We start from the raw sequence: 27,706 nt of genomic DNA, 5'->3' as shown, positions 1-27,706 counted from the left end.
CGAACCCACTGCCAACGACTAGGTCCATTGTTCCAAGGCTCTTGGCCAATAGAAAGTGATGGGAGTTTTAAAAATACAGCAATGAAAAAAATAAATAAATAAAAAGTCAGATGGATGGTTTAGGAAGCCTCGGTCACTGTCTGTAATAGACACCTAGAACATATAGGGAGGAGAGAGAGAACGCATTAGCTTGATCTTTAATACTTAATAATATAACCACTGGCTAGAATGGTTGGAGCTCTCTAAGAAATACATTTGGTGTATGCCAACCATGTGGTATGCTGGATAGAACGTTAGCTGTATGAGAAGTGTTAAATCTTAATTCTTTGGGTTTTAGGTTGAGGCCCGAGTTAAACCCGACAAAAATAACTGAATTTACCTTTGTAAGACGCCTCAGGTCGCGCTGGAGACCCGGAAGAATAGTGGCTCCCTGAGAAGCTGGACTCCACATTCTCATAGTCATGGGGAGGAGGTTGAGAAGGCCTGTGAGAGGGCAGAGAGAGAAAATATTATTTTAAGGCCATAATATTGTTGCAACACGGGGTGTATTCATGTTGTTTATTTATGGCAGGCTAATGACAGAGTGAGGCCAGCACCTGGCAGGCTAATGACAGAGTGAGGCCAGCACCTGGCAGGCTAATGACAGAGTGAGGCCAGCACCTGGCAGGCTAATGACAGAGTGAGGCCAGCACCTGGCAGGCTAATGACAGAGTGAGGCCAGCACCTGGCAGGCTTTTGGTGGTTCCTGGGCTTCTGGTATTCCTCCTCTCGTAGTCTGGGATGCACTACCTCCTCTGAGCTTGGCTGGAACACACACAGACAGACATCATCTTCAGTCTGGTCTTATCAACAAGTTGATAAAAAAAATGCCCCTTAAACTGTGCCAATAAACCTGCACTAACAGTAGGTTGCGTTGAAAGAGAGCGTTTGCTGAATGACTAAAATGTAAACTGTGCTGCTCTTACTACAGTACTCCTATGTAAAAAAAAAAACCCAGATCATATCAACTAATTAATTCATTGGAAAGCCTGCCATTACAGTATGAAACATATCTTGATGATCAGAATACTGTACATGTAGTTCTGAAATCATAAAGTCATCTCATCCAGAAAAATAAGGAGAGAGAGAGTTACCTTGTAGTCTCCTCCCTCTGGCCTCCTCCTCTCTTCGGGCCTCATCCCCTGCTTCTCCTTCTCTCTGGACTTCTTGTACTCCATCTTCTCCCGCTCCATCAGCAGCCGGGCTATTTCCTGGCAACACCAATACAACGTGGTTATTCTAAGCCCGGTTGCTGATGGAGCGGGCTATCTCCTGGCAACACCGATGGAGCGGGCTACCAATTCAACGTGGCCGTCTCCTGGCAACACCAATACAACGTGGCCGTCTCCTGGCAACCCCAATACAACGTGGCCGTCTCCTGGCAACCCCAATACAACGTGGCCGTCTCCTGGCAACCCCAATACAACGTGGCCGTCTCCTGGCAACCCCAATACAACGTGGCCGTCTCCTGGCAACCCCAATACAACCTGTCCGTCTCCTGGCAACCCCAATACAACGTGGTCGTCCCCTGGCAACGCCAATACAACGTTTACTATACAGTTACAGTACAAACAGACACTTTTTCCCAATGAATTTGAGAGTGGCTCCATTTCTCCAGCTGTTTACTAAAACAAGAGGTGGGGTAACGGTACGTTGTTCCTCCAATCTGAGATTGTCCCTTTCAGGCACATAGTGTTGCTTCATATGGCTCCCGCCACACACGGATATAACCATGATGTGGTGAGATTTGATTACTCAGGTTAACACTGACCAAAAGGAATGAATGAACCAAGGGACATCATTTATTTAACAAAGGTAAACAACTTTTACACTCAGTACCTTGCTTCGTTGATGTGTCAAAAGTTGAGACTTGAGAGACAGGGCAAGAGAGTGAGATAAAATGAAAGAGAGCGTGAGAAAGCGAGTCGGTCAGTGACGACTGTTCCAGACAGAGAAGCAGCCGGCCGTCCACTCACCTCATCCTGAGCCACTTGGGCCGCACGCTTGTCCATCTTGCTTGCCTGGAACCGAAAAATAATTAAGAACCAATTGAGTCATATTTTCCCTCAGCATAGAACATTCTGTTCCCTGGGCTCTATCATGACATAACATAGGAAGTGACTGTTGAGACAGAGCATTTCTCACAGATCTGAAGCTGCACCATACAAAGCTGAGGTCTACTGAACATTATGTATGTTAACTAAACGATGGGACAGAGTTTTAGCTACCATGTTGTCCAAGGGTTTTATGATGTTTTAATAAGGGTGTTATATTGTCCTAATAACTGTGTTGTAAGAGGTAAGTTCTGTCACTGACCAGTTCTCTCACCTTCACCTCTTCCTCCTGTAGTTTCCGGGCCACCTCCATGTCCAGCAGCTCCTGCTCCCGCAGGTCCAGCTTAGTGATGCCCTGGGTGGCCTCACCCAGCCCGTAATTCCCTGCTCCACGACCCCCTGGTCCTCCTTGCACGATACGACCTGCAGGGGGCGCCACATACAACAGAGTAAATACAGCTGTTTTTAGTCTGGAACAGTGTTTCCCAATGCTGTCCCTGGTGACCCAAGAGTGTACTTCTTTATTTTTGCCCAAGTACTACACATCTGATTCAACTAATCGTCAAGCCTTTAACTTGAATCAGGATTTTTTTTTTTAACTAAGACGTGCAGCTTTGTGGGACCCCAGAACCAGGGAACACCAGAGTAGAGTGGATGAGACAACCACAGAATCCCCAACTCTGATTCTTCTAGGGCTGCAGTGTCTACTGGTTTAAATCACTGCTATTTTAATCAATGTCTGATTCATGGTCAGAGTAGGTAAGTGTGGACAAATTGATGGCAAATCCATGCCAGTACTTGATCAGTTGTGGTGAGTAGACTAGACAGGGATGAAAGTGCATGCCGACAGAAGCCCTTGAGGAATAGAATTGGAGTGCAACGGTAAAAACATCACAGAAAGAAATGTCATGTATAGAAGTTGATCAATACTAGAATCATGTCTGTTCTACGCAGTATATTTCTACCTGGGCGCTCTGTCACACACACCTGATTCAACAGTTTCACAGAGGCCTTTGGCAGCAGGGCCTTGTATTGTAACTGACTGTGGAATTCCACCCTAATGACTGAAAGCTGCTAAACCAAGATGATGATGATGACAAAAAGGAAAATGATTGTTGATGAATGATTATTTAGTTAGAGAGACAAAAACACCACCAGCAGCTCCCAGCCATGGGCCAATCAAGAACCCACACACCACACCCACAAATGGTCGGCCACAGGGCCGGCGCTAGGCCGTACCTGACTCCCTGGGAGCGGGGTGAGTATGGGAGCATTCCTTGCCCGTGCTGGGGCCCTCCCCAGGGTCCCTGTGTCCCCTCTCCCCTCGCTCTCTCCCCATCCTGGGGCTCCTCCTTGCCGCCTCCTCACACAGCTCACTGGGGCCAGAGAGGAGCGTCAGGCGGGCCCTGGCCCCCCCTTTCCCCTCTTCATCATCCCCAGGGCTAGGGGCATCCTCCCCACCACTGTCCCAGGCCCTGCTGCGGCTACTGGGGATGGGCTCGTCCTGAACTTCATCCAGACCTCGCTCCCTGCTCTTGGTTCTCTCTCGGTGTCTGTCTTTGTCTCGGCTATGCTCTTGGTCTCTCAATCGCTCCCCGTGTCTTTCCTGTCTTGGTGCGTCTCTCTCAATTTCCTCATCTTTCCTGGGTTCTCCCTGTCTGTCTCGTTCCCAGTCTCTCTCCCACTCCCGGTGTCTCGCTCTATCCGAAGCCTCGTCTCTCTTCACAGGGATATGGGATGGTGGGGGCGGCCGGGCGGGCCTCTCCTTCTTCCTGACCACCCTATCCCCCTCCTCCTCTCGCTGTCTCCTGGGCTTATGGTTGTCTGCAAAGAAGGTTGACTGGGACCCCTGGTGGTCTCTGCTCCTCTGTTCCTCCTTCCCTCTGCTTCTACCCTCAGTGGGGTGGTGGTAGTCGGGGTACCTGTCTCCATGTTTGCCCCTGCTACTGGAGCGGTGGTGCTCAGGGTGTGCATCTCCATGCCTGCCCCTTCTCCCCTCCCTACCCTCTAAATGGTGCTCAGGGTATCTAGAAAGAGAGTTGGTTCTAGTCTCCACAGCATCTCTCTCCGAAGAGAGAGAGTTAGAACCAGGCCACCTGGGTTTGTCATCCAGGTCCAGAGAAGCTCGGCTGGCTGGGTTGAGGGGAGGGAGGATGGCTATGAAGAGATGGAAGGAAGACATGGATGGATGGAACAAGACAATAACAGAGATGTCAGTGAAGCTGGGCTGGTTAGTTATACAGTTGAAGTCAGAAGTTTACATGCATCTTAGCCAAACACATTTAAACCCAGTTTTTCACAATTCCTAATGACTCCAACACTTGGAGTCATTAAAACTAGTTTTTCGACCACCAAAACCGCCATAAAAAAAGCCAGACTACTGTTTGCAACTCCACATGGGGACAACAGATCATACTTTTTGGAGAAATGTCCTCTGGTTTGATGAAACAAAAGTAGAACTGTTTGGCCATCGTTATGTTTGGAGCAAAAAGGGGGAAGCTTGCAAGCCGAAGTACACCATCCCAACCGTGAAGCATGGGGGTGGCAGCATCATGTTGTGAGGGTGCTTTGCTGCAGGAGGGCCTGGTGCACTTCACAAAATAGATGGCATCATGAGGTAGGAAAATTATGTGGATATATTGAAGCAACATCTCAAGACACCAGTCAGGAAGTTAAAGAATGGGTCTTCCAAATGTACCCCAAGCATACTTACAAAGTTGTGGCAAAATGGCTACTGGACAACAAAGTCAAGGTATTGGAGTGGCCATCACAAAGCCCGGACCTCAACCCTATAGAACATTTGTGGGCAGAACTGAAAAAGGGTGTGCAAGCAAGGAGGCCTACAAACCTGACTCAGTTACACCAGCTCTGTCAGGAGGAATGGGCCAAAATTCACCCAACTTATTGTGGGAAGCTTGTGGAAGGCTACCTGAAACTTTGACCCAAGTTAAACAATTTAAAGGCAATGCTACCAAATACTAACTGAGTGTATGTAAACTTCTTACCAACTTGGAATGCGATGAAATAAATAAAAGTTTAAATAAATCCTTCTCTCTACTATTATTCTGACATTTCACATTCTTAAAATAAAGTGGTGATCCTAACTGAAATAAGACAGGGGATTGTTACTATAATTAAATGTCAGGAACTGTGAAAAACTGAGATTACATTGTACATTTCAATGAAACATGGTGAAGCCCCAAAATTGCCCATTGCTAGAAGCATGTGTTTCAGACATAAGGAAGTGGATGGCTGCAAACTTTCTACTTTTAAACTCGGACAAAACAGAGATGCTTGTTCTAGGTCCCAAGAAACAAAGAGATCTTCTGTTGAATCTGACAATTAATCTTAATGGTTGTACAGTCGTCTCAAATAAAACTGTGAAGGACCTCGGCGTTACTCTGGTCCCTGATCTCTCTTTTGAAGAACATATCAAGACCATTTCAAGGACAGCTTTTTTCCATCTACGTAACATTGCAAAAATCAGAAACTTTCTGTCCAAAAATGATGCAGAAAAATTAATCCATGCTTTTGTCACTTCTAGGTTAGACTACTGCAATGCTCTACTTTCCGGCTACCTGGATAAAGCACTAAATAAACTTCAGTTAGTGCTAAATACGGCTGCTAGAATCCTGACTAGAACCAAAAAATGTGATCATATTACTCCAGTGCTAGCCTCCCTACACTGGCTTCCTGTCAAAGCAAGGGCTGATTTCAAGGTTTTACTGCTAACCTACAAAACATTACATGGGCTTGCTCCTACCTATCTCTCTGATTTGGTCCTGCCGTACATACCTACACGTACGCTACGGTCACAAGACGCAGGCCTCCTAATTGTCCCTAGAATTTCTAAGCAAACAGCTGGAGGCAGGGCTTTCTCCTATAGAGCTCCATTTTTATGGAACGGTCTGCCTACCCATGTCAGAGACGCAAACTCGGTCTCAACCTTTAAGTCTTTACTGAAGACTCATCTCTTCAGTGGGTCATATGATTGAGTGTAGTCTGGCCCAGGAGTGGGAAGGTGAACGGAAAGGCTCTGGAGCAACGAACCGCCCTTGCTGTCTCTGCCTGGCCGGTTCCCCTCTTTCCACTGGGATTCTCTGCCTCTGACCCTATTACAGGGGCTGAGTCACTGGCTTACTGGGGCTCTCTCATGCCGTCCCTGGAAGGGGTGCGTCACCAGAGTGGGTTGATTCACTGATGTGGTCATCCTGTCTGGGTTGGCGCCCCCCCTTGGGTTGTGCCATGGCGGAGATCTTTGTGGGCTATACTCAGCCTTGTCTCAGGATGGTAAGTTGGTGGTTGAAGATATCCCTCTAGTGGTGTGGGGGCTGTGCTTTGGCAAAGTGGGTGGGGTTATATCCTTCCTGTTTGGCCCTGTCTGGGGGTGTCCTCGGATGGGGCCACAGTGTCTCCTGACCCCTCCTGTCTCAGCCTCCAGTAGTTTATGTGTCGGGGGGCTGGGGTCAGTTTGTTATATCTGGAGTTCTTCTCCTGTCCTATGTGAATCTAAGTGTGTGGTGTGTTGTGTTCTCTCTCTCTCTCTCTCTCTGACTACCTGACATGATGACTCCTTGCTGTCCCCAGTCCACCTGACAGTGCTGCTGCTCCAGTTTCAACTGTTCTGCCTTATTATTATTATTATTATTCGACCATGCTGGTCATTTATGAACATTTGAATATCTTCGCCATGTTCTGTTATAATCTCCACCCGGCACAGCCAGAAGAGGACTGGCCACCCCACATAGCCTGGTACCTCTCTAGGTTTCTTCCTAGGTTTTGGCCTTTCTAGGGAGTTTTTCCTAGCCACCGTGCCTCTACACCTTCATTGCTTGCTGTTTGGGGTTTTAGGCTGGGTTTCTGTACAGCACTTTGAGATATCAGCTGATGTACGAAGGGCTATATAAATAAATTTGATTTGATTAAATGCATTTGGCTAAGGTGTATGTAAACTTCCGACTTCAACTGTACATATAAAACATAATAAAAATCAGACCAGCTACTGACAGTTTGAGAAGAAAATGTACTTTCTATGCCTGTGATATGTGGTTGTCTTAAGAAGAACATACTAACGGTAAGTCGTTCAGGATAATTGTGTATGCTAAATGACTCAAATGTAAATTAACTTTAAAAACCACAGTTAACCTTCCTAACATGCACTGACAAATCACAGGCCTGCATTTGAGTGAAAACAAACAATGTGTGAAGGACACAGGTGTGTCTGCCGTCAGCCCAATGGAATGTCAGCCACCCAGTAGCAGCTGGTTACTCTGATCAACAGAAGCAACTGTAAATGTTGAAATAAAAGGCCAGGTCGAAATCACCTAGTCCTTAATTACATAATCATTTAAAATGCTCCGTAACCCTCAACAATGGGCTGTTTTCTGAATTATGGCAGATCGCCAACTACTTTTCCATCAGTCAACTGTCAGTTTTATAAGCTGACTGAGCAGTTAAGGATGGAAATGATGCTCTGGTCTGCTTTTCTCTCTCAATAACAAAAACGCAGATAAACGTCTTTCCTTCCTCTGTCTCACCACCTCTTCACACCTCGCTCTCCCCCACAGTGGTTTATCTGCAGAAGCTGAACACTAAACCAACCTCTGTTTCTCTCTGAGTGAGAAGCCCGAGATAAGAAGTGGCAGAGTGTGTGTGTGTGTGTGGAGGAGCACGTACACAATAGAGCTGGGCGATATAACATATATATTTTTAAAATCCCCATTGCGACAAATTGACTGAATTATCACAATAACGATCAATTGGACGATACGATTATAACAAAGTGCACCACAGTTATTTTTTTATTACTCTTAATACTACTACTTTAAAAATGCTGTAAATTCTAAAAATGTCCCATCAACAATCACCCAGATTAGAAGACTTATTTAATTTCAAACTTTTTATTGTAATGAACGATAATATGAGCAAAGTGTCCATGAAAAGGGTTCGGTGTGGAAGAGTTGTTGGCTGTATCGTCCCAGCTCAAGCACAGCCACGGCAGCATGGCAGAATGTTTGCTTGTGTAATACAGAGGGAGCCCTGGGTTCTAAAGCCAGCCCAGCTAGACAGTAATACATGAGAGAGCAGGGCGAGGTAGTACTACATACGGCTTTAGTCATATTCATGAAGCCTCTCAGAGTAGGAGTCCTGATCTAGGATCAGGTCCCCAGTGTCCATATAATCTTATTCATTGTGCTGATCCAAGATCAGCCCTCCTACTCTGAGAGACTTTGTGGCTATGGCCCTGGATTGGTTGTGCATCTACAGGAAGAGGATACTCCCTGGGAAAGAAGAGATTTGTGTGGAAAGACATGACGGCAGAACATTCCTGACAGCAGTGACTGTCCCTTCATTCCAACTCTCAGAGACAGAGGGGAAACCAGAACATTCCTGACAGCAGTGACTGTCCCTTCATTCCAACTCTCAGAGACAGGGGAAACCAGAACATTCCTGACAGCAGTGACTGTCCCTTCATTCCAACGCTCAGAGACAGGGGAAACCAGAACATTCCCGACAGCAGTGACCGTCCCTTCAGCCCTGCTCATACTAACCTACATACCGTAACCACAGCCTGCATGCTAGCAGATATCGCAATGACTGAAGTCTATGGATAACGCTACTTAGCATTGGCTAGCAAAACTACCTCTAACTTCCTTCATACTGGACAAGGAGACATTAAAATTGTACCCACGAGTTCACCTGACTCTATAAAAAGGGATACTTTGGTCATGTTAAAAAAAGGTCATCTGACTTAGAAAACAGTCCTGATCATATAGACCTTGTCCGTTTCCAAAACACCACATTGAATTCAGACATTTTCACTCAAATCTATTGTAAAGTGAAGTCTTTCTACTCAATACCACAACTCATTTTACAAATCTGGTAAAGTATTCAAATAGTTTCGCTGTGAATTTGGGGTTGAATCAAGGTACTAGAATGTACTAGTGGACACCAGAGCTGGTTCTGCATTAACTTGTTTAAAAAAAAATATTTCCAATGAGACATTGAGATAAAATGTCTTACTGTTTTAAGGCAGGGGGATGGGGAAACTGGAACCCACAACGGAAGAAATATTAACTGCCAAAAGGCTCCTTGAAGTTCTGACATCAGGCAAGCTTATTTGCCCTTATTGCTGCAGTTGAGTCAAAGCTGCTCTCGCAGCCCTGCAAAGCACCACCTCAGCTCACGAACGAGCAGAACTGCAGTGTGCGTGTAAAATGGGCAGAGAGGAGGGAGCAAGATGACAAATGACTCCTCAATACCTACGCACAAACGCTCTACCTCAAGGTCAGCTATTTGCTTAAAACTGCCCTCTTAAATCCCCATCCTAAATCAACTCTATTCTAACACACTACTACACACTACTATCCACACACACACCCCTATATTTGATTTTGATAACCCACCCACCCACCCTTACACATACCCAGAGTGGCACATACCCTATATCCCTCAAACCAATAGGAATATAATCCTATATGCCCCCAACAACAGAATAATATACAGTGCCTTGCGAAAGTATTCGGCCCCCTTGAACTTTGCGACCTTTTGCCACATTTCAGGCTTTAAACATAAAGATATAAAACTGTATTTTTTTGTGAAGAATCAACAACAAGTGGGACACAATCATGAAGTGGAACGACATTTATTGGACATTTCAAACTTTTTTAACAAATCAAAAACTGAAAAATTGGGCGTGCAAAATTATTCAGCCCCTTTACTTTCAGTGCAGCAAACTCTCTCCAGAAGCTCAGTGAGGATCTCTGAATGATCCAATGTTGACCTAAATGACTAATGATGATAAATATAATCCACCTGTGTGTAATCAAGTCTCCGTATAAATGCACCTGCACTGTGATAGTCTCAGAGGTCTGTTAAAAGCGCAGAGAGCATCATGAAGAACAAGGAACACACCAGGCAGGTCCGAGATACTGTTGTGAAGAAGTTTAAAGCCGGATTTGGATACAAAAAGATTTCCCAAGCTTTAAACATCCCAAGGAGCACTGTGCAAGCGATAATATTGAAATGGAAGGAGTATCAGACCACTGCAAATCTACCAAGACCTGGCCGTCCCTCTAAACTTTCAGCTCATACAAGGAGAAGACTGATCAGAGATGCAGCCAAGAGGCCCATGATCACTCTGGATGAACTGCAGAGATCTACAGCTGAGGTGGGAGACTCTGTCCATAGGACAACAATCAGTCGTATATTGCACAAATCTGGCCTTTATGGAAGAGTGGCAAGAAGAAAGCCATTTCTTAAAGATATCCATAAAAAGTGTTGTTTAAAGTTTGCCACAAGCCACCTGGGAGACACACCAAACATGTGGAAGAAGGTGCTCTGGTCAGATGAAACCAAAATTGAACTTTTTGGCAACAATGCAAAACGTTATGTTTGGCGTAAAAGCAACACAGCTCATCACCCTGAACACACCATCACCACTGTCAAACATGGTGGTGGCAGCATCATGGTTTGGGCCTGCTTTTCTTCAGCAGGGACAGGGAAGATGGTTAAAATTGATGGGAAGATGGATGGAGCCAAATACAGGACCATTCTGGAAGAAAACCTGATGGAGTCTGCAAAAGACCTGAGACTGGGACGGAGATTTGTCTTCCAACAAGTCAATGATCCAAAACATAAAGCAAAATCTACAATGGAATGGTTCAAAAATAAACATATCCAGGTGTTAGAATGGCCAAGTCAAAGTCCAGACCTGAATCCAATCGAGAATCTGTGGAAAGAACTGAAAACTGCTGTTCACAAATGCTCTCCATCCAACCTCACTGAGCTCGAGCTGTTTTGCAAGGAGGAATGGGAAAAAATTTCAGTCTCTCGATGTGCAAAACTGATAGAGACATACCCCAAGCAACTTACAGCTGTAATCGCAGCAAAAGGTGGCGCTACAAAGTATTAACTTAAGGGGGCTGAATAAGGCACTGGCAAGGCACTGTAATCCTAACTCCAACAGGAATATAATCCTAATCCCTCACTCCAACAGGAATACAATCCTAACTCCAACAGAAATATAATCCTAATCCCTCACTTCAACAGGAATATAATCCTAATCCCTCACTCCAACAGGAATATAATCCTAACTCCAACAGGAATATAATCCTAATCCTTCACTTCAACAGGAATATAATCCTATATCCACAGACAGGGAGCGAGCCAGTACCATTATCCTCGTAGTACTCCTCCTCAAAGTTGGCCTCCAGCTGCTTCTGTCGCTTCCTCTCCTCCTTCCTCTCTTTCTCCTGCAGTTTACGAGCGATGGCCTGGAAACACGCATTGAGACAAACACACACAAATAAACAAACCCCTCCAAACTGCCGACACATCACTTCTTATTTTTACCCTAGATTGAGACGTTAAGTATAAGGAATCAGCAGAATAGGCCTGCCAGTTCCAATGAGACCTGGATTAAAATACAAATGTGACATTTTATAAATACATTGAGCATTTGGGCTAGTGCCAAATATGGAGAGTTTAAAGTGTTGGGATTATTATATTGGTTCCATTGAACCAGGTAGACTATCAAGCACAGATTTAAAAGGTGCAATATTCAGAAAATCGCTTCACCATTTCCTGGTTGCTAAAATTCTAATAAATAGTTGCCCTAATTTCTGTTTATGTGACAAAACAATGTATCGTGTAGAGAATGTACCATCTAATCAATCTTTTCAATAACCAAAAATATTATAATTTCAGCTGGTGTACAAAACCGAAAGTAAAAGAAGTAAACTCAATTTAACAGGAAGCATATAAATAGCTCACTTAGAACAGATCTACCACTTCTTAGACTTGCTTTCAATGAGAATAACAGATCTATAACTCCAATTTCTATGCGAATTTGGTCAGGTCCCTCCAAAGAGTAACTATTTCAACTATTTTAAATGTCATATATACTGTACAAAAATAAAACGCAACATAACAATTTAAAAGATTTCACTGAGTTACAGTTCATTAAAGGCAATCAGTACATTTAAATATATGAATTAGGCACTAATCTATGGATTTCACATGACTGTGCAAGGACACAGCCATGGGTGGGCCTGGGAGTCTATAGGGCTTTATTAGACAGAAATACTCCTCTGCACCCAGCACTGCCTCAATTCTCTGGCAACAGCTCTGGTGGACATTCCTGCAGTCAACATGCCAATTGCACACTCCCTCAAAACATTTGTGGCATTGTGTTGTGACAAAACAGGCACATTTTAGAGTGACCTATTATTGTCCCCAGCACAAGGTGCACCTGTGTAATGATCATGCTGTTTAATCAGCTTCTTGATATGACACACGTCAGGTGGATTGATTATCTTGGCAAAAGATAAATGCTCACTAACAGGAATGTGAAGACATTTGAGAAAAATCAGCTTTTTGGGCATATGGACATTTTCTGGGATCTTTTTTTTCAGCTCTTGAAACATGAGACCAAACACTTTACATGTTGTGTTTATATTTTTGATCAGTATAGTCTTTGATGTCACCAGACATGAGGTCACCATTGGGCTAGACATTCTTTCTAACACTAAAGTAGAATAAACAAGTACAGGCTGTAACACCAGCAGTGGTTTTCAACAAGCCAATCGGGTGATCCGCCCATGGTGACCCATCGATACTACAGTTTGTGATTGGAGGGAGGAGGAGGTATGCCCATGTTGACTGGTTGAGGCGGGAGAAGGGGGAGGGGTGTAGTGTCACTTACCGCATCCTTCTCCTCCTGCATCCGCTGCTGCTTGGCCTGTCGGACCAGTTCCTCCTGAATCTCCTGGGCGATCTCATTGTCACTGCGCTCACTGGGTAGGTGTGTGTGTGTGTGTGTGTGTGTGTGTGTGTGTGTGTGTGTGTGGAGGAGACAAACAAGATGAGAAAACACCATCAGAAGTAGATACACAACTGCCCCAAAACTTGTACCCTGCCCAAGGTTCTGGTTAACTCAAATCAGCTCAAAAATCAAGTCACTTATCTCAGAATGTGGCTTATGAGAACAATGTTCAATCTAATGTATGAGACAAGACTGTGTTCCTGCTTCTCCTTCCATAATAATAATAAATATATAAATATATAAATATATATATATATATATATATATATATATATATATATATTTTTTTCTTCTCCATGTTGGCTCGGGATTCGAAACAGCTACCTTTCAGTTCCTGGCACAACGCTCTAACCGCTAGGCTACCTGCCGCCCTCTAACATCTACACAAACACATCAGGCATGCATGGGTAGTATATACACAGTATGCTGATACAAACCCTGTTTCATAGCGCTGATGGCAGTAATAAGGCTACTGAACACAAGGATTCTAATACTAATCAAGTGCTTAGACTGATAGCATCTCTGTCTCTGGCCCAGGTAGGTGTTCTCATATCTTGACACATTTCAGAACGGATAATGATTCCATCTGCAGCCAGTCCTTGAAGAATGTGATGAGACTGCTGTTCCACTTGATAATGAATTTACAACCATAAAAATGGGTACCTGATTAGAGGGGAAGAATGGGGGGAAAAAACAGTGCTGCTGGCTCCGAGGTCCAGATTTGAATTTGAGGGATGTAGTGTATTTTAAATCATGGTTTGTGAATACAGGTCCTAGTGTATCCTAAAAGTGATGGGCGTCTGAGGGTGACAGGGAATATCGGTAGCGAGAGCGAGGTAGAGATGGGTATTGGGCAGAGGGTAGAGAGGATGGCAGCAGAAGCTTCTAGCATGCCAAATCGGCATTAGCCCAGGCTGTATGGGCGGCGGGGCATCTGGCTTTCTCTTGGGGGTGCTGCTCTGCTGCTAGCGAGCGTGAGGGCGGGTGACTCGAGTGTGTCAGCATATCGGACTAATAACACACGGGGGAAGGAAAGACTGGAGCCTTTTCCTCCACATCTGACACCCAAAGCTCTGTTTCCAGAATAGTGTGGGGTGTATAACATGTGGCTGTGGTGTTGGGGGGGGATAAGCATAAGAGTGCGGCGATGTCATTTCTAAATCTGCTTCATAAGTAGTGCATTGCCTCAGCGTGTCAACACATACATTCTAAGTGATTTCAACAGGTCTCTCTCCATTCTGATAGTTGAATTGAGCAGTATAAAACTTCAACCCCCCCAAAAATGTCAGCATTTTTTATGATTTTCTGCATTTCCTGTACTCATTTGAGATCATTTCCACATTGCCAATATCGTGCAGCCCTACGTGGCAAACAACCTAGGGCTTATTTTTTACCAAATGTGGCAGTTGAGATTTAGATCAAAACACTTGGGTGAACTGTTGGAATCATGGAAATATAATGATAATACTAATTCTATAGTTCGAGTATATTAGTGGGCACTTTGAATACAGTGTTTGACATGACAACGAATGAAAATGCCAGGGAAGAGTTATTGTGCATTTGGAGTGATGATGGATTCTATTAAAATGTTAAACTGTAGTTAGTTTGTATCCTTTTTTGTGAATGGTTACTGTGAGAATTAATGAAGTTTAGGCCATGAAACTGTGTGGATGCTCATTTAGACAGGTTGACCTACTCAGAGAAGAGGAAATGGCCTGGGATCAGAGAGAAGGGTCAGGACCAGAACAGAAGATGGACGGGTTGGGATTCTGACATCTGGCTAAACAAAGAGAGGACCATAACATTTCACAGGGGAAAAGAGGGAAACTCATTGGGGCCATAAAATGTATAGCTGGGGAGGTGACTCCTATAAGGGAAGAGTATAAAATGTGTTGTGAGGTTTCAAAATAGATGCACTCAGCTGACTGTATCCTTGGTAATAAACACTTAACTTCTCTTGTGCTTTTGGTCTCAATTCCTTATTGCAAAGAGGTTGCAATAGCATTTTCCTTTTGTACAAAAGTATTCAGACCCCTTCACAGTTTCCACATTATGTTATGTTACAGCCCTATTCTAAAATGGATTAAATTACATAGTTTCCTCATCAGTTTGCACACAATATCCCATAAAGACAAAGTGAAAAGTTTTTTTGAAATATTGCACACGTATGAAAAATAAAACAGAAAAACCTTATTTACATAAGCATTAAGACCCTTTGCTATGAGACTCGAAATTAAGCTCAGGTGCATCCTGTTTCCATTGATCATCGTCAAGACGTTTTTACAACTTGATTGGAGTCCACCTGTGGTAAATTCAAATGATTGGACATGATTTGGAAAGGCACACACCTGTCTATATAAGGACTCTTCCTAGAGCTGGCCACACAGCCAAACTGAGTAATCAGGGGAGAAGGACCTTGGTCAGGGAGGTGACCAAGAACCCGATGGTCACTCTGAAAGAGCTCTAGAGTCCCTCTGTGGAGATGGGAGAACATTTCAGAAGGACAACCATCAGGCCTTTATGGCCAAGTGGCCAGACGGAAGCCACTCCTCAGTAAAAAGCACATGACAGCCCGCTTGAAGTTCGCCAAAAGGCACCTTAAGGACTCTGAGAAACAAGATTCTCTGGTCTGATGAAAACAAGACTGAACGCCAAGTGTCAAGTATGGAGGAAACCAGGCTCTGCTCATCACCTAGCCAATATCATCACTACAGTGAAGCATGGTGGTGGCAGCATCATGTTGTGGGGTTGTTTTTCAGCAGCAGGGACTAGGAGACTTGTTAGGATTGAGAGAAAGATGAACGTAAAGAACAGAGAGATCCTTGATAAAAACCTGCTCCAGAGCACTCAGGACCTTAGACTGGGGTGAAGGTTCACCTTCCAACAGGACAACGAACCTAAGCACACAGCCAAGACAACGCAGGCGTGGCTTCGGGCCAAGTCTCTGAATGTCCTTAAATGGCCCAGCCAGAGCCCTGACTTGAACCTGATCGAATATCTCTGGAGAGACCTGAAAAATAGCTGTGCAGCAACGCTCCCCATCCAACCTGACAGAGTTTAATAGGATCTGCAGAGAAGTAAAGCGTCATACCCTAGAAGACGTGAGGCTGTAATCGCTGCCAAAGGTTCTTCAACAAAGTACTGAGTAAAGGGTCTGAATACTTATGTAAATGTCATATTTCAGCTGTATTTTTAACACATTCGCAAAAATGACTTAAATCTGTTTTTGCTTTGTCATTATGTTGTATTGTGTGTAGATTGGTGAGGGAAATCTTTTTATTTAATACATTTTAAAATAAGGCTGTAACGTAACGAAATTTGGAAAAAGTCAAGGGGTCTGAATACTTTCCGAATGCACTCGATTGTGCCTGGGTATGAACCAGTGTTGATCAGTGTTTCCTGATGCACAAACAACATGCTGATTTAGGCCTACACCATCATTGGTATCAGGCTGTATAGCTAGCTACATTTGTTCTGACTACATTTATTAGCTAGCCAGCTAACTAGCATTAGCGGCTAACACGATTTAGTGGCAACTTGCTAAGAAAAGACAAACTAGCGGTTTGCAGATGTAAGAAAACACAACCTACTTGTGTTATTATACAACAAATGCCCTCGAGTGGTGGGGCTATGTCTGTGTGGAATATGTGTGTGTGTGAGAGTGAGTGAGTGGACTTAAGGAGCAGATTGAATTATAAAAATGTACGTTACGCTTTAACAAATACCATTATCGAAGGTAAAGTAAAAACCCAAACAGGGCCATGCAGCAATACCGGTATATAGTCAAATACGGTATGACTTAGTGTACTAGGCTCTAGAGGGTAGGTCAGGGAAACTCACAATCTAACACACTAGTTATGCGGTCTCCATCTTTAAGGTTAAAGAGTTAAGATTGTGAGTCTCCATGACGTACCCTTCGCTATCTCTAGAGCACACCGAATGTGTGTGCGCGCACTGGGAATATTGTGAGGTGGAATGATGTGGTTAATATGATCTCACTCACATGTCTCTGTGCTGTCTGTGGGCCTTGGCCTTGGCCCTCCGGTCCTCCTCTTCCTGCAGCTGCTTGGCCAATGCTACGTCCTGCTGCACCAGACGGCTCTTGTGGACGTTGGAAGCCAAGTGGCTCTCGACTGCGGAGACAAACACAGCAACAAACACAGCACTCAGAATCAGTACACACCCTCTTCTTCACTCTCTCACAGGTCATCCGGCCAACCCACAATGCTGAGGAACAAAAATGGACAACATCATTCACAACTCTCCAGTTTAATTTGTTTTGGTGCCTTTTAAACCGCAGGTCTCGGATGCAAGTACTGGAGCCGAGAGGGTGTTGATTTCTAACAGACATTTGGATATCCATTTTGACAGGACAAGTAGCATGTTTAGTAGTGTACACTGTGGAGGAGACGAGGGACATAAACACGGACGCTTCGGCCCTGAAGTTAGAGCCAAGCTCAATGAGTCAGGACATGACAAACTAGCCCAGGAGTTGCCATTCCAAGGCTGGCCCCATTGGATGAGAGACAGACCAAAGTGCTGGACAGGGAAGGTTGTAAATCTTCGTTGCTGACGCACTACCAGCTCAAAATAGGTGGAGGAGCATCACTCAACCCCTTGCTACTCATTCAGCTCCACTGGACTGGTTATTTATCCACTGGTAGGTTCCAAGTTAAAAGTATCAAATTACGCCACAATTTACTAGAGGCTCCATACGTTCCTACTCTGAGATTGCGAGACGACAACGGGGAGGGGGGGGCAGTGAATCACAGCTATATGAAGGAAACCAATAGGCTGACATATCGATTATAGGACGACGCTGATCGGTTGTGCAGTGGGTTTTCGGTGCCACACAAAATTGGGGGCAAACATACGTCAGAAAACAATCCATTTTGTTATGTTTAATGCTATTCTTTTCTCTGGGGGCAAACATACAACGTCAGAAAACAATCCATTTTGTTATGTTTAATGCTATTCTTTTCTCTGGGGGCAAACATACAACGTCAGAAAACAATCCATTTTGTTATGTTTAATGCTATTCTTTTCTCTGGGGGAAAACATACAACGTCAGAAAACAATCCATTTTGTTATGTTTAATGCTATTCTTTTCTCTGGGGGAAAACATACAACGTCAGAAAACAATCCATTTTGTTATGTTTAATGCTATTCTTTTCTCTGGGGGAAAACAAATTACTTTTGGCCGTATTTCTAGGAAGTCAAGATAAAGGTTTCGTGTTTACTCAACCTTGGCGTAGCCTCAGAAGTTTCTGAACCGACTAATTCTTCCAGTTCTCTGCGGCTGGCATACTAAAAGGGCCAGACAGCATTGGACAATGTGAGTGCAACAGAGTGCATGAGACAGTGATGCTGGACAATACGTGAAATCATTGAGGCATTTCTCCTTTGCCAAGATAATCCATCCACCTGACAGGTGTGGCATATCAAGAAGCTGATTAAACAGCATGATCATTACACAGGTGCACCTTGTGTTGGGGGCAATAAACAGCCACTAAAATGTGCAGTTTTGTCACACAACACAATGCCACAGATGTATCAAGTTGAGGGAGCGTGCAATTGACATGCTGACTGAAGGAATCTCCACCAGAGCTGTTGCCAGATAATTTAATGTTAATTTCTCTACTATAAGCGGCTTCCAAAGTCATTTTAGAGAATTTGGCAGTACGTACATCCAGCCTCACAACCGCACACCACGTGTAACTAAGCCAGCTCAGGACCGCCACATCCGGCTTCTTCACCTGCGGGATCGTCTGAGACCAGCCACCCGGACAGCTGATGAAACTGAGGAGTATTTCCGTCTGTAATAAAGCCCTTTTGTGGAGAAAAACTCATTCTGATTGGCTCGGCCTGGCTCCCAAGTGGGTGTGGCTATGCCCTTTCAAAGCCCACCCATGACTATGCCCCTGCCCAGTCATGTGAAATCCATAGAGTAGGCCCTAATAAACTTATATCAATTCACTGATTTCCTTATATACACTGTAACTCAGTAAAATCTTTCAAATTGTTGCATTTATATTTTTGTTTTGTATAAATAACTCAATGCATGCACACACTCCTATTGAATATGCATTCAGCTATATTGTAAATAGGTCTAGGCTACATCTTGACTTAACCAGTTTATCAAAAGAGATTTTCCATTCAAATAAATGTTTACCATTATGTTATGTAGTTAGATGGTAAAAGTTCCCCAAAAATTCTAATTGATTTGAAAATAAAAATACTGATTTCGGTTGGTTTCCAGTGTAGCAGGTAGAACGGCAACTGGCACAATGCCGATGACAACGCGTAGTATAGCTGACTTCTTAGACAAACATTATCCCCAAGATGATTTACAATGCCGATGACAACGCGTAGTATAGCTGACTTGTTAGACCTTAAACATTATCCCCAAGATGATTTACAATGCCGATGACAACGCGTAGTATAGCTGACTTGTTAGACCTTAAACATTATCCCCAAGATGATTTACAATGCCGATGACAACGCGTAGTATAGCTGACTTGTTAGACCTTAAACATTATCCCCAAGATGATTTACAATGCCGATGACAACGCGTAGTATAGCTGACTTGTTAGACCTTAAACATTATCCCCAAGATGATTTACAATGCCGATGACAACGCGTAGTATAGCTGACTTGTTAGACCTTAAACATTATCCCCAAGATGATTTACAATGCCGATGACAACGCGTAGTATAGCTGACTTGTTAGACCTTAAACATTATCCCCAAGATGGGGAGATGTTATTTGCACAAGTAAGAGAAAGACTCTGTTATGTCTGACCTCAGAGGCATGGGCTTTCATCCATTCTGTGTTGTGACCTTTTGACCTCAACAGCTAAGGAATACTAGGAGGGAGCCAATTACAGTGAGATGACATGTCCGTTGTAGAAGGCTAGGCTTTGAGTGAAACAGTGAAGAGGGGCTTCACAACAACACACACAGACGGACACAAAGAAACTGATATGACAAAGATGACATTCATCTAAAAATACTCAAACTAAGCTGGGCGACATATCGAATGAATTTGATTAATTCTAAATGTTTTTGCGAGATATTCCGAATGCCTGAATCGCAAGAATCAACGATTTGTTGTTTTCCATTTTTTTGAGAGTTTAGTTCCGCTTTTTCTCATGTTGTATGTTTGGTCGTCTCCTTCGCTCTTTTGTCTGCACCTTCCCATTTCCCCCTGAGATCTGTGTATAATGACGCGATGCACGTCACCGCTCTAACAAATGGGAGTTGTTGTCCCAAAGGCAGGAAGGCAGGCGACAAGCTTAGGGCCATAGAAACACATTGGCCTTATTTTGGAAAGATTTTAACTTCACTCTCGCTTTATACCTCTTCCTCTATGGTTTACACACAACCAAGCCCTTTCCCCCTGCCTCACGCCAACAAGGTTGAGCGATCACATCTTAATACCTGACAAGCGGTTTCAACTTGCTATTTGCATTTGAGGTTTGGTCCAACAGAATCGTTCATATGGACACCAAAACACAGACATTATTTTACTGTAATAAGAGATATCTTTTCTAACGATACCCTTATGTCCCAACTACTCAGATTTCACAGAGAGCAGACACCTCTAAAACAAGTGTCAATTTACATTGATTCGGACTCATTAACGCTCAGTGAGTGACATGAGGGTACCACTAGCACCTGAACCAAAGACACTTGTACTAGCTGTCTAGTCTGTGTTTTAGAAATGTGCAATAAGCATAACACAATTATATACAATATATATGGAATTGGCAACTTGTTCTCATTCTGAGAAACAAGGTAGGCCACTTGATTTCAACATCAGAACAAAGTGGACAGGCTAACATGTTTTTCAAACTGTTGGAGAGAAACAGAAGGGTGTGTTCATAACAATTAAACACATCATCTACAAGACCCTGCTAGGTAAAGTCCCCCCTTATCTCAGCTCGCTGGTCACCATAGCATCTCCCACCTGTAGCACGCGCTCCAGTATGTATTTCTCTCTGGTCACCCCCAAAACCAATTCTTTCTTTGGTCGCCTCTCCTTCCAGTTCTCTGCTGCCAATGACTGGAACGAACTACAAAAATCTCTGAAACTGGAAACACTTATCTCCCTCACTAGCTTTATGCACCAACTGTCAGAGCAGCTCACAGATTACTGCACCTGTACATAGCCCACCTATAATTTAGCCCAAACAACTACTTCTTTCCCTACTGTATTTATTTATTTTGCTCCCCATTATTTTTATTTCTACTTTGCACATTCTTCCATTGCAAATCTACCATTCCAATGTTTTACTTGCTATATTGTATTTACTTCGCCACCATGGCCTTTTTTGCCTTTACCTCCCTTATCTCACCTCATTTGCTCACATCGTATATAGACTTGTTTATACTGTATTATTGACTGTATGTTTGTTTTACTCCATGTGTAACTCTGTGTCGTTGTATGTGTCAAACTGCTTTGCTTTATCTTGGCCAGGTCGCAATTGTAAATGAGAACTTGTTCTCAACTTGCCTACCTGGTTAAATAAAGGTGAAATAAATAAATGTAAAAAACAGTTCAACTTTGTTGGCTAGCAAATAGATCCAAGTTGGCTAAACATGAAATATAAAGATTAGATGGCTAATCACCAGCACGTGGGCTTGAGAGACTGTTGATGAGATCCATGTTAATGTTCTATAGCCTAACGCCTGCTACAAGAAGTTAGTCATTATTAGTGATTACAAACTGGGTGGTTCCAGCCCTGAATGCTGATTGGCTGACAGCCGTGGTATATCAGACCGTATTCCACGGGTATGACAAAACATTTATTTTTACTGCTCGAATTACATTGGTAACCAGTTTATAACAGCAATGAGGCACCTCGGGGGTTTGTGATATATGGTCAATATACCACGGCTAAGGGCTGTATCCAGGTACTCCACATTGAATCGTGCATAAGAACAGCCCTTAGCCGTCGTGTATTGGCCATATACCACACCCCCTCGTGCCTTATTGCTTAATTATGCATGGTTCTAGTTACGTTTGTAAAAAGGGCATTTTCATAGACAGACTTGAAAACCAGATCATGGATTATTGCAAAAAATAAAGCAGGTTAAACTATTTTGACCAAAAAATTAAATTATTAGTGGGTCTTATGGTTGTGGAAGGCTTAAATGTAGCCTAGGTACAACTTCACAAGCCCTGAACTCATTAGATTATTTCTGACTGTTTGAAATGCAGTGTATTTGACAACATTGCTTATTTAGCGAAAACATTTACCACTATATTTTTTTTGATACAGGCGATGCACAATATACATTGTAATTTTCACCAAAATCAATATGATTTTTAGGCTATAGATCCGTAACTCAAACACGCAATCAATAATTCATGCAGGGATACACACACCACAAACATACACACAGGTTTCTCAAGAAAAATCATAGAATCTCTAAAGTTTCCCTGATGACATCTCCAATCCCTGCTAAACTGATTGTGAGGGCCTAAAGTCCACCCAGACTAGACCCGTCTGACAGAGAGAGACCAGACTGGACTGGTTTGTTGTACTACTGCAGACGGGCATTAATAATGTGATCCAGACACAGTGAGCAAACGCCCAGCCCAGCCCGCTAACAGCCACCACAGAACCAGTGTGCCATTGTTGTGGCTGCAGACTAGCAGCTGTGTTTTGCAGCTGCTTACTGCCTGCTACCACTGACGCTGAGGTTTAGGGTCAGACATGAGATTTTCAGGGGCATCACGGGACCATTTGTGTTTTCATTACAGACTTTTCTAATTCCAAATGCATGGAACATTTTGATAGTTTGTATTCCCATAAAGAAAGCAAAAAAAGGGTGCTACTTGGAATAGTTGACATGAAATAGCCATATGCTGCAAAGAAATCTCAATGTGCTTGCCTAAAATAGTACTATTCTAGATAATGAGACGTAAAGGAGACTTCGATGGAGGAGGTTTACTGTGCACAAAGCGGACTGTCTGCATCCAGAGGGCTCTGCTTTGGGAACAGCCAAGACGACCTGAAACCATTAGGGATGGGAGAGTAAAGCTGATTCCAGGTCATCTCAGGTGTGGTAGTATACTTACTTTCCTGCTCCTGTAGGTTATGGGCCAGGCAGTGGTCCTCCAGAACAGCAAAATCCCGAACAACTGTAGACAGAGAGACAGGAAGTTACTTCAAAATTAAATTTTGTAATGAAAATAGGCAATACTACTCCACACTTGGGAAGTTACGTCTGTGTCGTTGCGATATTTTGTCTGTGTTAAAGTTGTCTGTGTTGGGGCGATATGGCTAAAGTTCTTATGGAAACACAGACCAAAAGGCCTTTTGAGAAGCTGTTTTTCTGTTTGGTACTGTAAGAACTCAGCTTGATAACCATTGTTCCATGTTACGAGACATTGTGTCCACCACCGACACATGATGTTCTACTGCAGCACTGATAACAACAGATACGCCCTGATCAAGGGCAGGAAATTAACTAGAAACAGAGCACCAAAGACTAAACAAGGGTTTTGTGACCCTAATAACACAAGCGCCCCCAATTTAACCTTGACGGCCAATCTTACACTTTGCACCTGTGGCAGCTATTGGGGCTGAACTACAACATCAACTGGAGAAATGTCAAGGCCGTTGTAACAATCAGACAGAACATCAGGCCCAAAGAGGGGAAGCCCATGACCTGCTTTTATGGTCAAAAGGACGATTGCTGCACTAACAAGCCATTCTAGCCATTCATATCTAGAAGACAAAAGGAGAAGCTGAACTTGCCCATGTCTGAAGTAGGGGCCCTAAAAGAAGAGTCTATATTTAAATAAAGAGAAAAGCATTAACTGAAAGTGGGGTTGAGCAAGCGACCCTGGGCTAAATAAAGACTGATGATTTTGTTCTGTTGGTAGAAGCAAGTTTTTTTTTTTTCTCCAACAAATCAATAGATTTGCTCATTTCGAATTAGGCTAGGCCATATCAGCCTACCTAAACCAAGCCTAAGCATGCTGTGGTAAATCTACTTTTTTAAATGTTTTTTTTATGTAGAAAAACAAACTGTCAGTAATTAGTTATTAAGTCTTATAAAAAATGAAGTCCTAGCTTCCAAGGCACGACAGCATGGCAAAGTGTTCGTTATAATGAGCCTTCTTAGATGTCACTCAGTCAGAATAGTAAAGCTCTTTATTTGCTGTCTCTGGGATATGTTGAGCCACTTCTGAAACCACATTAACTTTCGCTGAGGACATGCAAACCTTTTGATTAGTTTATGGGGAAGAGGATGGAGGCAGCAGCTTCCAAACAGGCAGCACAACACTGTCAAAAAGCATTCAGACTGCCAGACGGAGGCAAAGCAGTTGTGAAGAGGCAAAGTGCCATAGCTTAAGACGAATCAGATCAAGAGAACAAGAACAATCACAGGAGCAGAAATTACAGACAGAGGAATGAAACTCATGGAAGGAATCTGAAAGTCTGTCAGAGATGATGGACGTCTCTGGCAACGAGCGTTGTAGGTTTCCCCCTGGGCATCACTTGAAGGAGAATTGAACCGCCAGTCAACATGCAAACTAGCGTTAACAGTAGTGCTGATGCGATATTCATATGATAACCAGCACTATTAGCATAATCTTCATAATTTAAGGGGGATCAACCAGATTACATAGGAAAACCCTAATCTAGGTTTGGGACAATTACCGTATAAGTGATGGTTATGCATGAAGACACTCGTGAAAATATAATAACCTCCATAACCGTAAAAATAAATACAAGCTGACTGAAGACGGGAGGGCAGGGCATTCGTGCGGTTGACTCGGTTTCTTCGATAACATGGACTCTTACAGGTGAAAAATGCAAAAATCGCTCCGCCATTTCCTGGTTGTTAAAATTCTAAATATAGGTTTGACAAATTTCAGTTTGTGATTAAACAAGCAATAGTCTAATTAAACCACCTAAACTGCTGTGAAATATATTTTCAATAACCCAAAATATTGTATTTTCAGCGGTTTAGAAGCTGGTGTACAAAACCGAAAGAAAGAGACAACAAAACGAAGTTCTAGTGTGTTTCACATAAACCTGTATGCACCACAACCCATCTCCATCAGTTGACACCCAACAAGAAAATGATTATTCGAAAGGACATGCTCATGTCTTTTTGCATTTAACTCCATCAGTCCAATAAAGCATATAAACTTGGATAGAGCCCTGCTGCCGTAGGGGCTGTTTTCATCTAGAACATTCTCAAGGTGAGCAACACAGGCAATATTTGCTGATGAACATTCAAAATGGTTTCTGTTTTATAGGCTGGGTAAACTGTACTTAAACCTCTTCTGTTTAACTGGAATGGAATCATTCTGGAAATGCTATTAAGTGACGTTCCATTTACTGGCACCAAACTGTGGTGAACATCTTTGAGGAGGATACAAATAAACTGTCATTATAAATATGTTATTAACCATGTATCTCTCTGTTACTGGCAGTGCGTGGCTAACGTCTAGACTAATTTGACTACCATGTCAGATGTTTCTTTCGAATAATATTCAAATAGCCCTACCAATCTCAGGGACATAGCCTAAAGATGGGCCTATGTCCACTTGGTTATTCCACTTACCATTTAGGCCTTAAATTTGACTAGTTCTCCTCCCTCTCTCTCTGCTAGCGAGCCTGCCACAGTTCAACCTCACATAGCAAGGCAAGCCACAATCTGTTCTCAGAGATGACCTCATCCATATCATACATAATTAATGACAAAAGCAGCAGTCCACAAACTGTGCAGCAGTATTTCTCAGCTGCTGTAGTGCCATGTGAAGACAACCCAGAGCCTCTATGATTAATAGACAGCCCCATAGTGAATCAAACTTCCCTGACACATGTCACTGCTGGGCAGGGGAGGGATGAGCTGCAGCTCCACTGGGGTTAATAGATAGAGAATGGGCAGAGCAGGGAGGGGGTAGATAGATGGATGTGTCATAGTGAGAGAGGATGAATTAGGTCCCATTTCCATAAAACCCCCACCCCAGACAGGCTCACATAAACGTTGATTAACACTGACCACGTTTAAACCTTATGCTTAATCTCTTAATTGAACCCCCCCCCCCCAGGAGATTCAATCTAGCACTGACCTAACCTACTGAACATTGTTATATCTCCATTAAAATGTGCCTCAATGTTTCAATGCATGGCCCTCTACAGTGCCATGCGTGGATCACGGACAAAGAGCAAAGCAAAAGTCTGTCTACCATGAAACGTGCTGAGGTTGCACTTCTAGGAACAGGCCTAGATCAGGCCTGGAATAAATAACCCACACTGTTAAATCCAAAAGTTAACTGAGGCTGGCAATAAATTCTTATTTTCCCAGTGAATATAAATAATTTTGTCATTTGTAAGCAGGAATAAATTAATAAACAGGGGGTGGGGGTGGAACCATCTCAAACAACCATATGTATCACTTGGATGGTTCTCTGGAGACAGCCACGCAGCAGTGGAAAGGCACGTTCTCCCATCACGCTCTCCTCCAGACCACCATGTCAAAAATTCCATGGAGTTGGACCAGAGCAGCTGTTTCCCAATCTCAGGAAGAGACAGTCTGCTCCACATCCCCAATCCGAGCAGATTGAAAGCATACACAAGAACATGATATTTGTAGAAGATATCCAAACAAGGGGATTGTTTTAAGTGTGTTATGGTCTGTCTGTAGTGTCCACTCATATCCCAACAGCTGTTATGAGCTATTGTATTGGACAAGAGTTAGGGCTCACCACTCTTCAAATTCTGAATAACATTTTGTTCTAGGCCATTTTGAGGAAACTTTGTGAGTAAAGGAAATTCGTTTGGGAATGTTTTGCACACTAACATGGCATATTTTTTTTCAACACATAGCTAGGTGGGACAATATAGCATGGTCCACCAATCTGTGCATTCATCTGTCAGGGGAACACGGAGTGTGTGCTCAGAACAGGTGGTGAGAAACGTTACAAAACCATGCTCTGATGTTGCCCACAGCATCTTTAGATGTCCAGACCGTATCCTGGAGAGATTGAGTGACAGCATCTGGCTCAACCACTTTACATGCAAACCTCCTGAATGCCATTGAATACAAAAACTAGCTAGCCAGGGGAAAAGCAGACAGTTTGCAGTAAAAGTTGAAAATCCATTGCCACCTCTGCAGAACAGAGATAGCTATCTTACACGTTAGCTGCCAGACAGTTAAACACTCGCACAATCATAACAAATTCCAGAATCACGTGTGAATTTATTTGTCCCCAGTTAACGTTAGCTAACTAGCAAAAACATGAAAGCCAGATACTTAAAAGTCACCCAGTGTAACGTTAGCTAACGTTAGTTTGCCAGTTTAGCTATTTGACAAAAGAAACATAGATTAAGCATATATGATGCAGGTACTTGACACCTGTCAGACAGGTGTAAACCATCGAGGCTAGCTCTAGCTACAGTTTATCTATCGTGCTGCTAAGTAGCTAGCTAGCAAACGTTACCTTCTTTTACTCCAGGCAGTTTGTTCTGATCGATGCTAAATTCAGCCATGATGTCAGCGAGGTGTCAACGCCGTTCACGTTGAATTACGCTTCCACGATTTCCCGAAGGGTACAGTACCGGAATCTGATTTATTGTTTTTTGTCATAAACCCAATTGATGATTCCAATACTAGTACGGGTGTCCCTTTGATTAGTATCAAGTAGCTACCTAACCACCTCTAAACCTCCCTTTGCCAGTCCGATTCGTGTGGGTCTCTCTCTCACAGACCCTCCCTCCTTCTTCTTCCTCCTCCTTTGCAGCTGTGGATTTCATTAG

At 43.3% G+C, this 27,706-nt stretch overlaps 1 protein-coding gene across 3 annotated transcripts; it reads right to left on the bottom strand.

Annotated features, from left to right (window-relative positions):
- Window positions 1-27,688, bottom strand: LOC139420767 (coiled-coil domain-containing protein 50-like). Of its 3 annotated transcripts, none has more exons than XM_071171037.1 (12): window positions 27,391-27,661; window positions 23,005-23,067; window positions 16,922-17,051; window positions 12,799-12,889; window positions 11,269-11,368; window positions 3,333-4,250; window positions 2,356-2,516; window positions 2,016-2,060; window positions 1,134-1,250; window positions 725-804; window positions 380-483; window positions 1-153 (listed from the first exon to the last, which is right to left on the bottom strand). In XM_071171037.1, exons 1-12 carry the CDS (start codon window positions 27,437-27,439, stop codon window positions 134-136), a joined length of 1,878 nt encoding a protein of 625 aa, XP_071027138.1. In that variant the 5' UTR covers window positions 27,440-27,661; the 3' UTR covers window positions 1-133. The 3 variants fall into 3 exon arrangements, with proteins under 3 accessions (XP_071027138.1, XP_071027228.1, XP_071027314.1); XM_071171127.1 differs by having other exon boundaries at window positions 2,368-2,516; XM_071171213.1 differs by lacking the exon at window positions 3,333-4,250 and having other exon boundaries at window positions 2,368-2,516; window positions 27,391-27,688.
- Between the last annotated feature and the right edge of the window lie 18 nt (window positions 27,689-27,706).

Source organism: Oncorhynchus clarkii, chromosome 1 (genome assembly GCF_045791955.1).
Source record: "Oncorhynchus clarkii lewisi isolate Uvic-CL-2024 chromosome 1, UVic_Ocla_1.0, whole genome shotgun sequence".
NCBI classification, from domain to species: domain Eukaryota; kingdom Metazoa; phylum Chordata; class Actinopteri; order Salmoniformes; family Salmonidae; genus Oncorhynchus; species Oncorhynchus clarkii.
Note: the sequence above shows the minus strand (reverse complement) of the source record. Positions and strands in the feature narration are given on the sequence as shown.

Coding starts and splice junctions, on each gene's coding strand:
- LOC139420767 (XM_071171037.1), bottom strand. CDS start 27,439: ATGGCTGAATTTAGCATCGATCAGAACAAACTGCCTGGAGTAAAAGAA. Junction 11,369..12,798: donor TGCAGGAGGAGAAGGATGCG/GTAAGTGACACT, acceptor GCGTGTTTCCAG/GCCATCGCTCGTAAACTGCA. Junction 805..1,133: donor CAGAGGGAGGAGACTACAAG/GTAACTCTCTCT, acceptor TGTGTGTTCCAG/CCAAGCTCAGAGGAGGTAGT.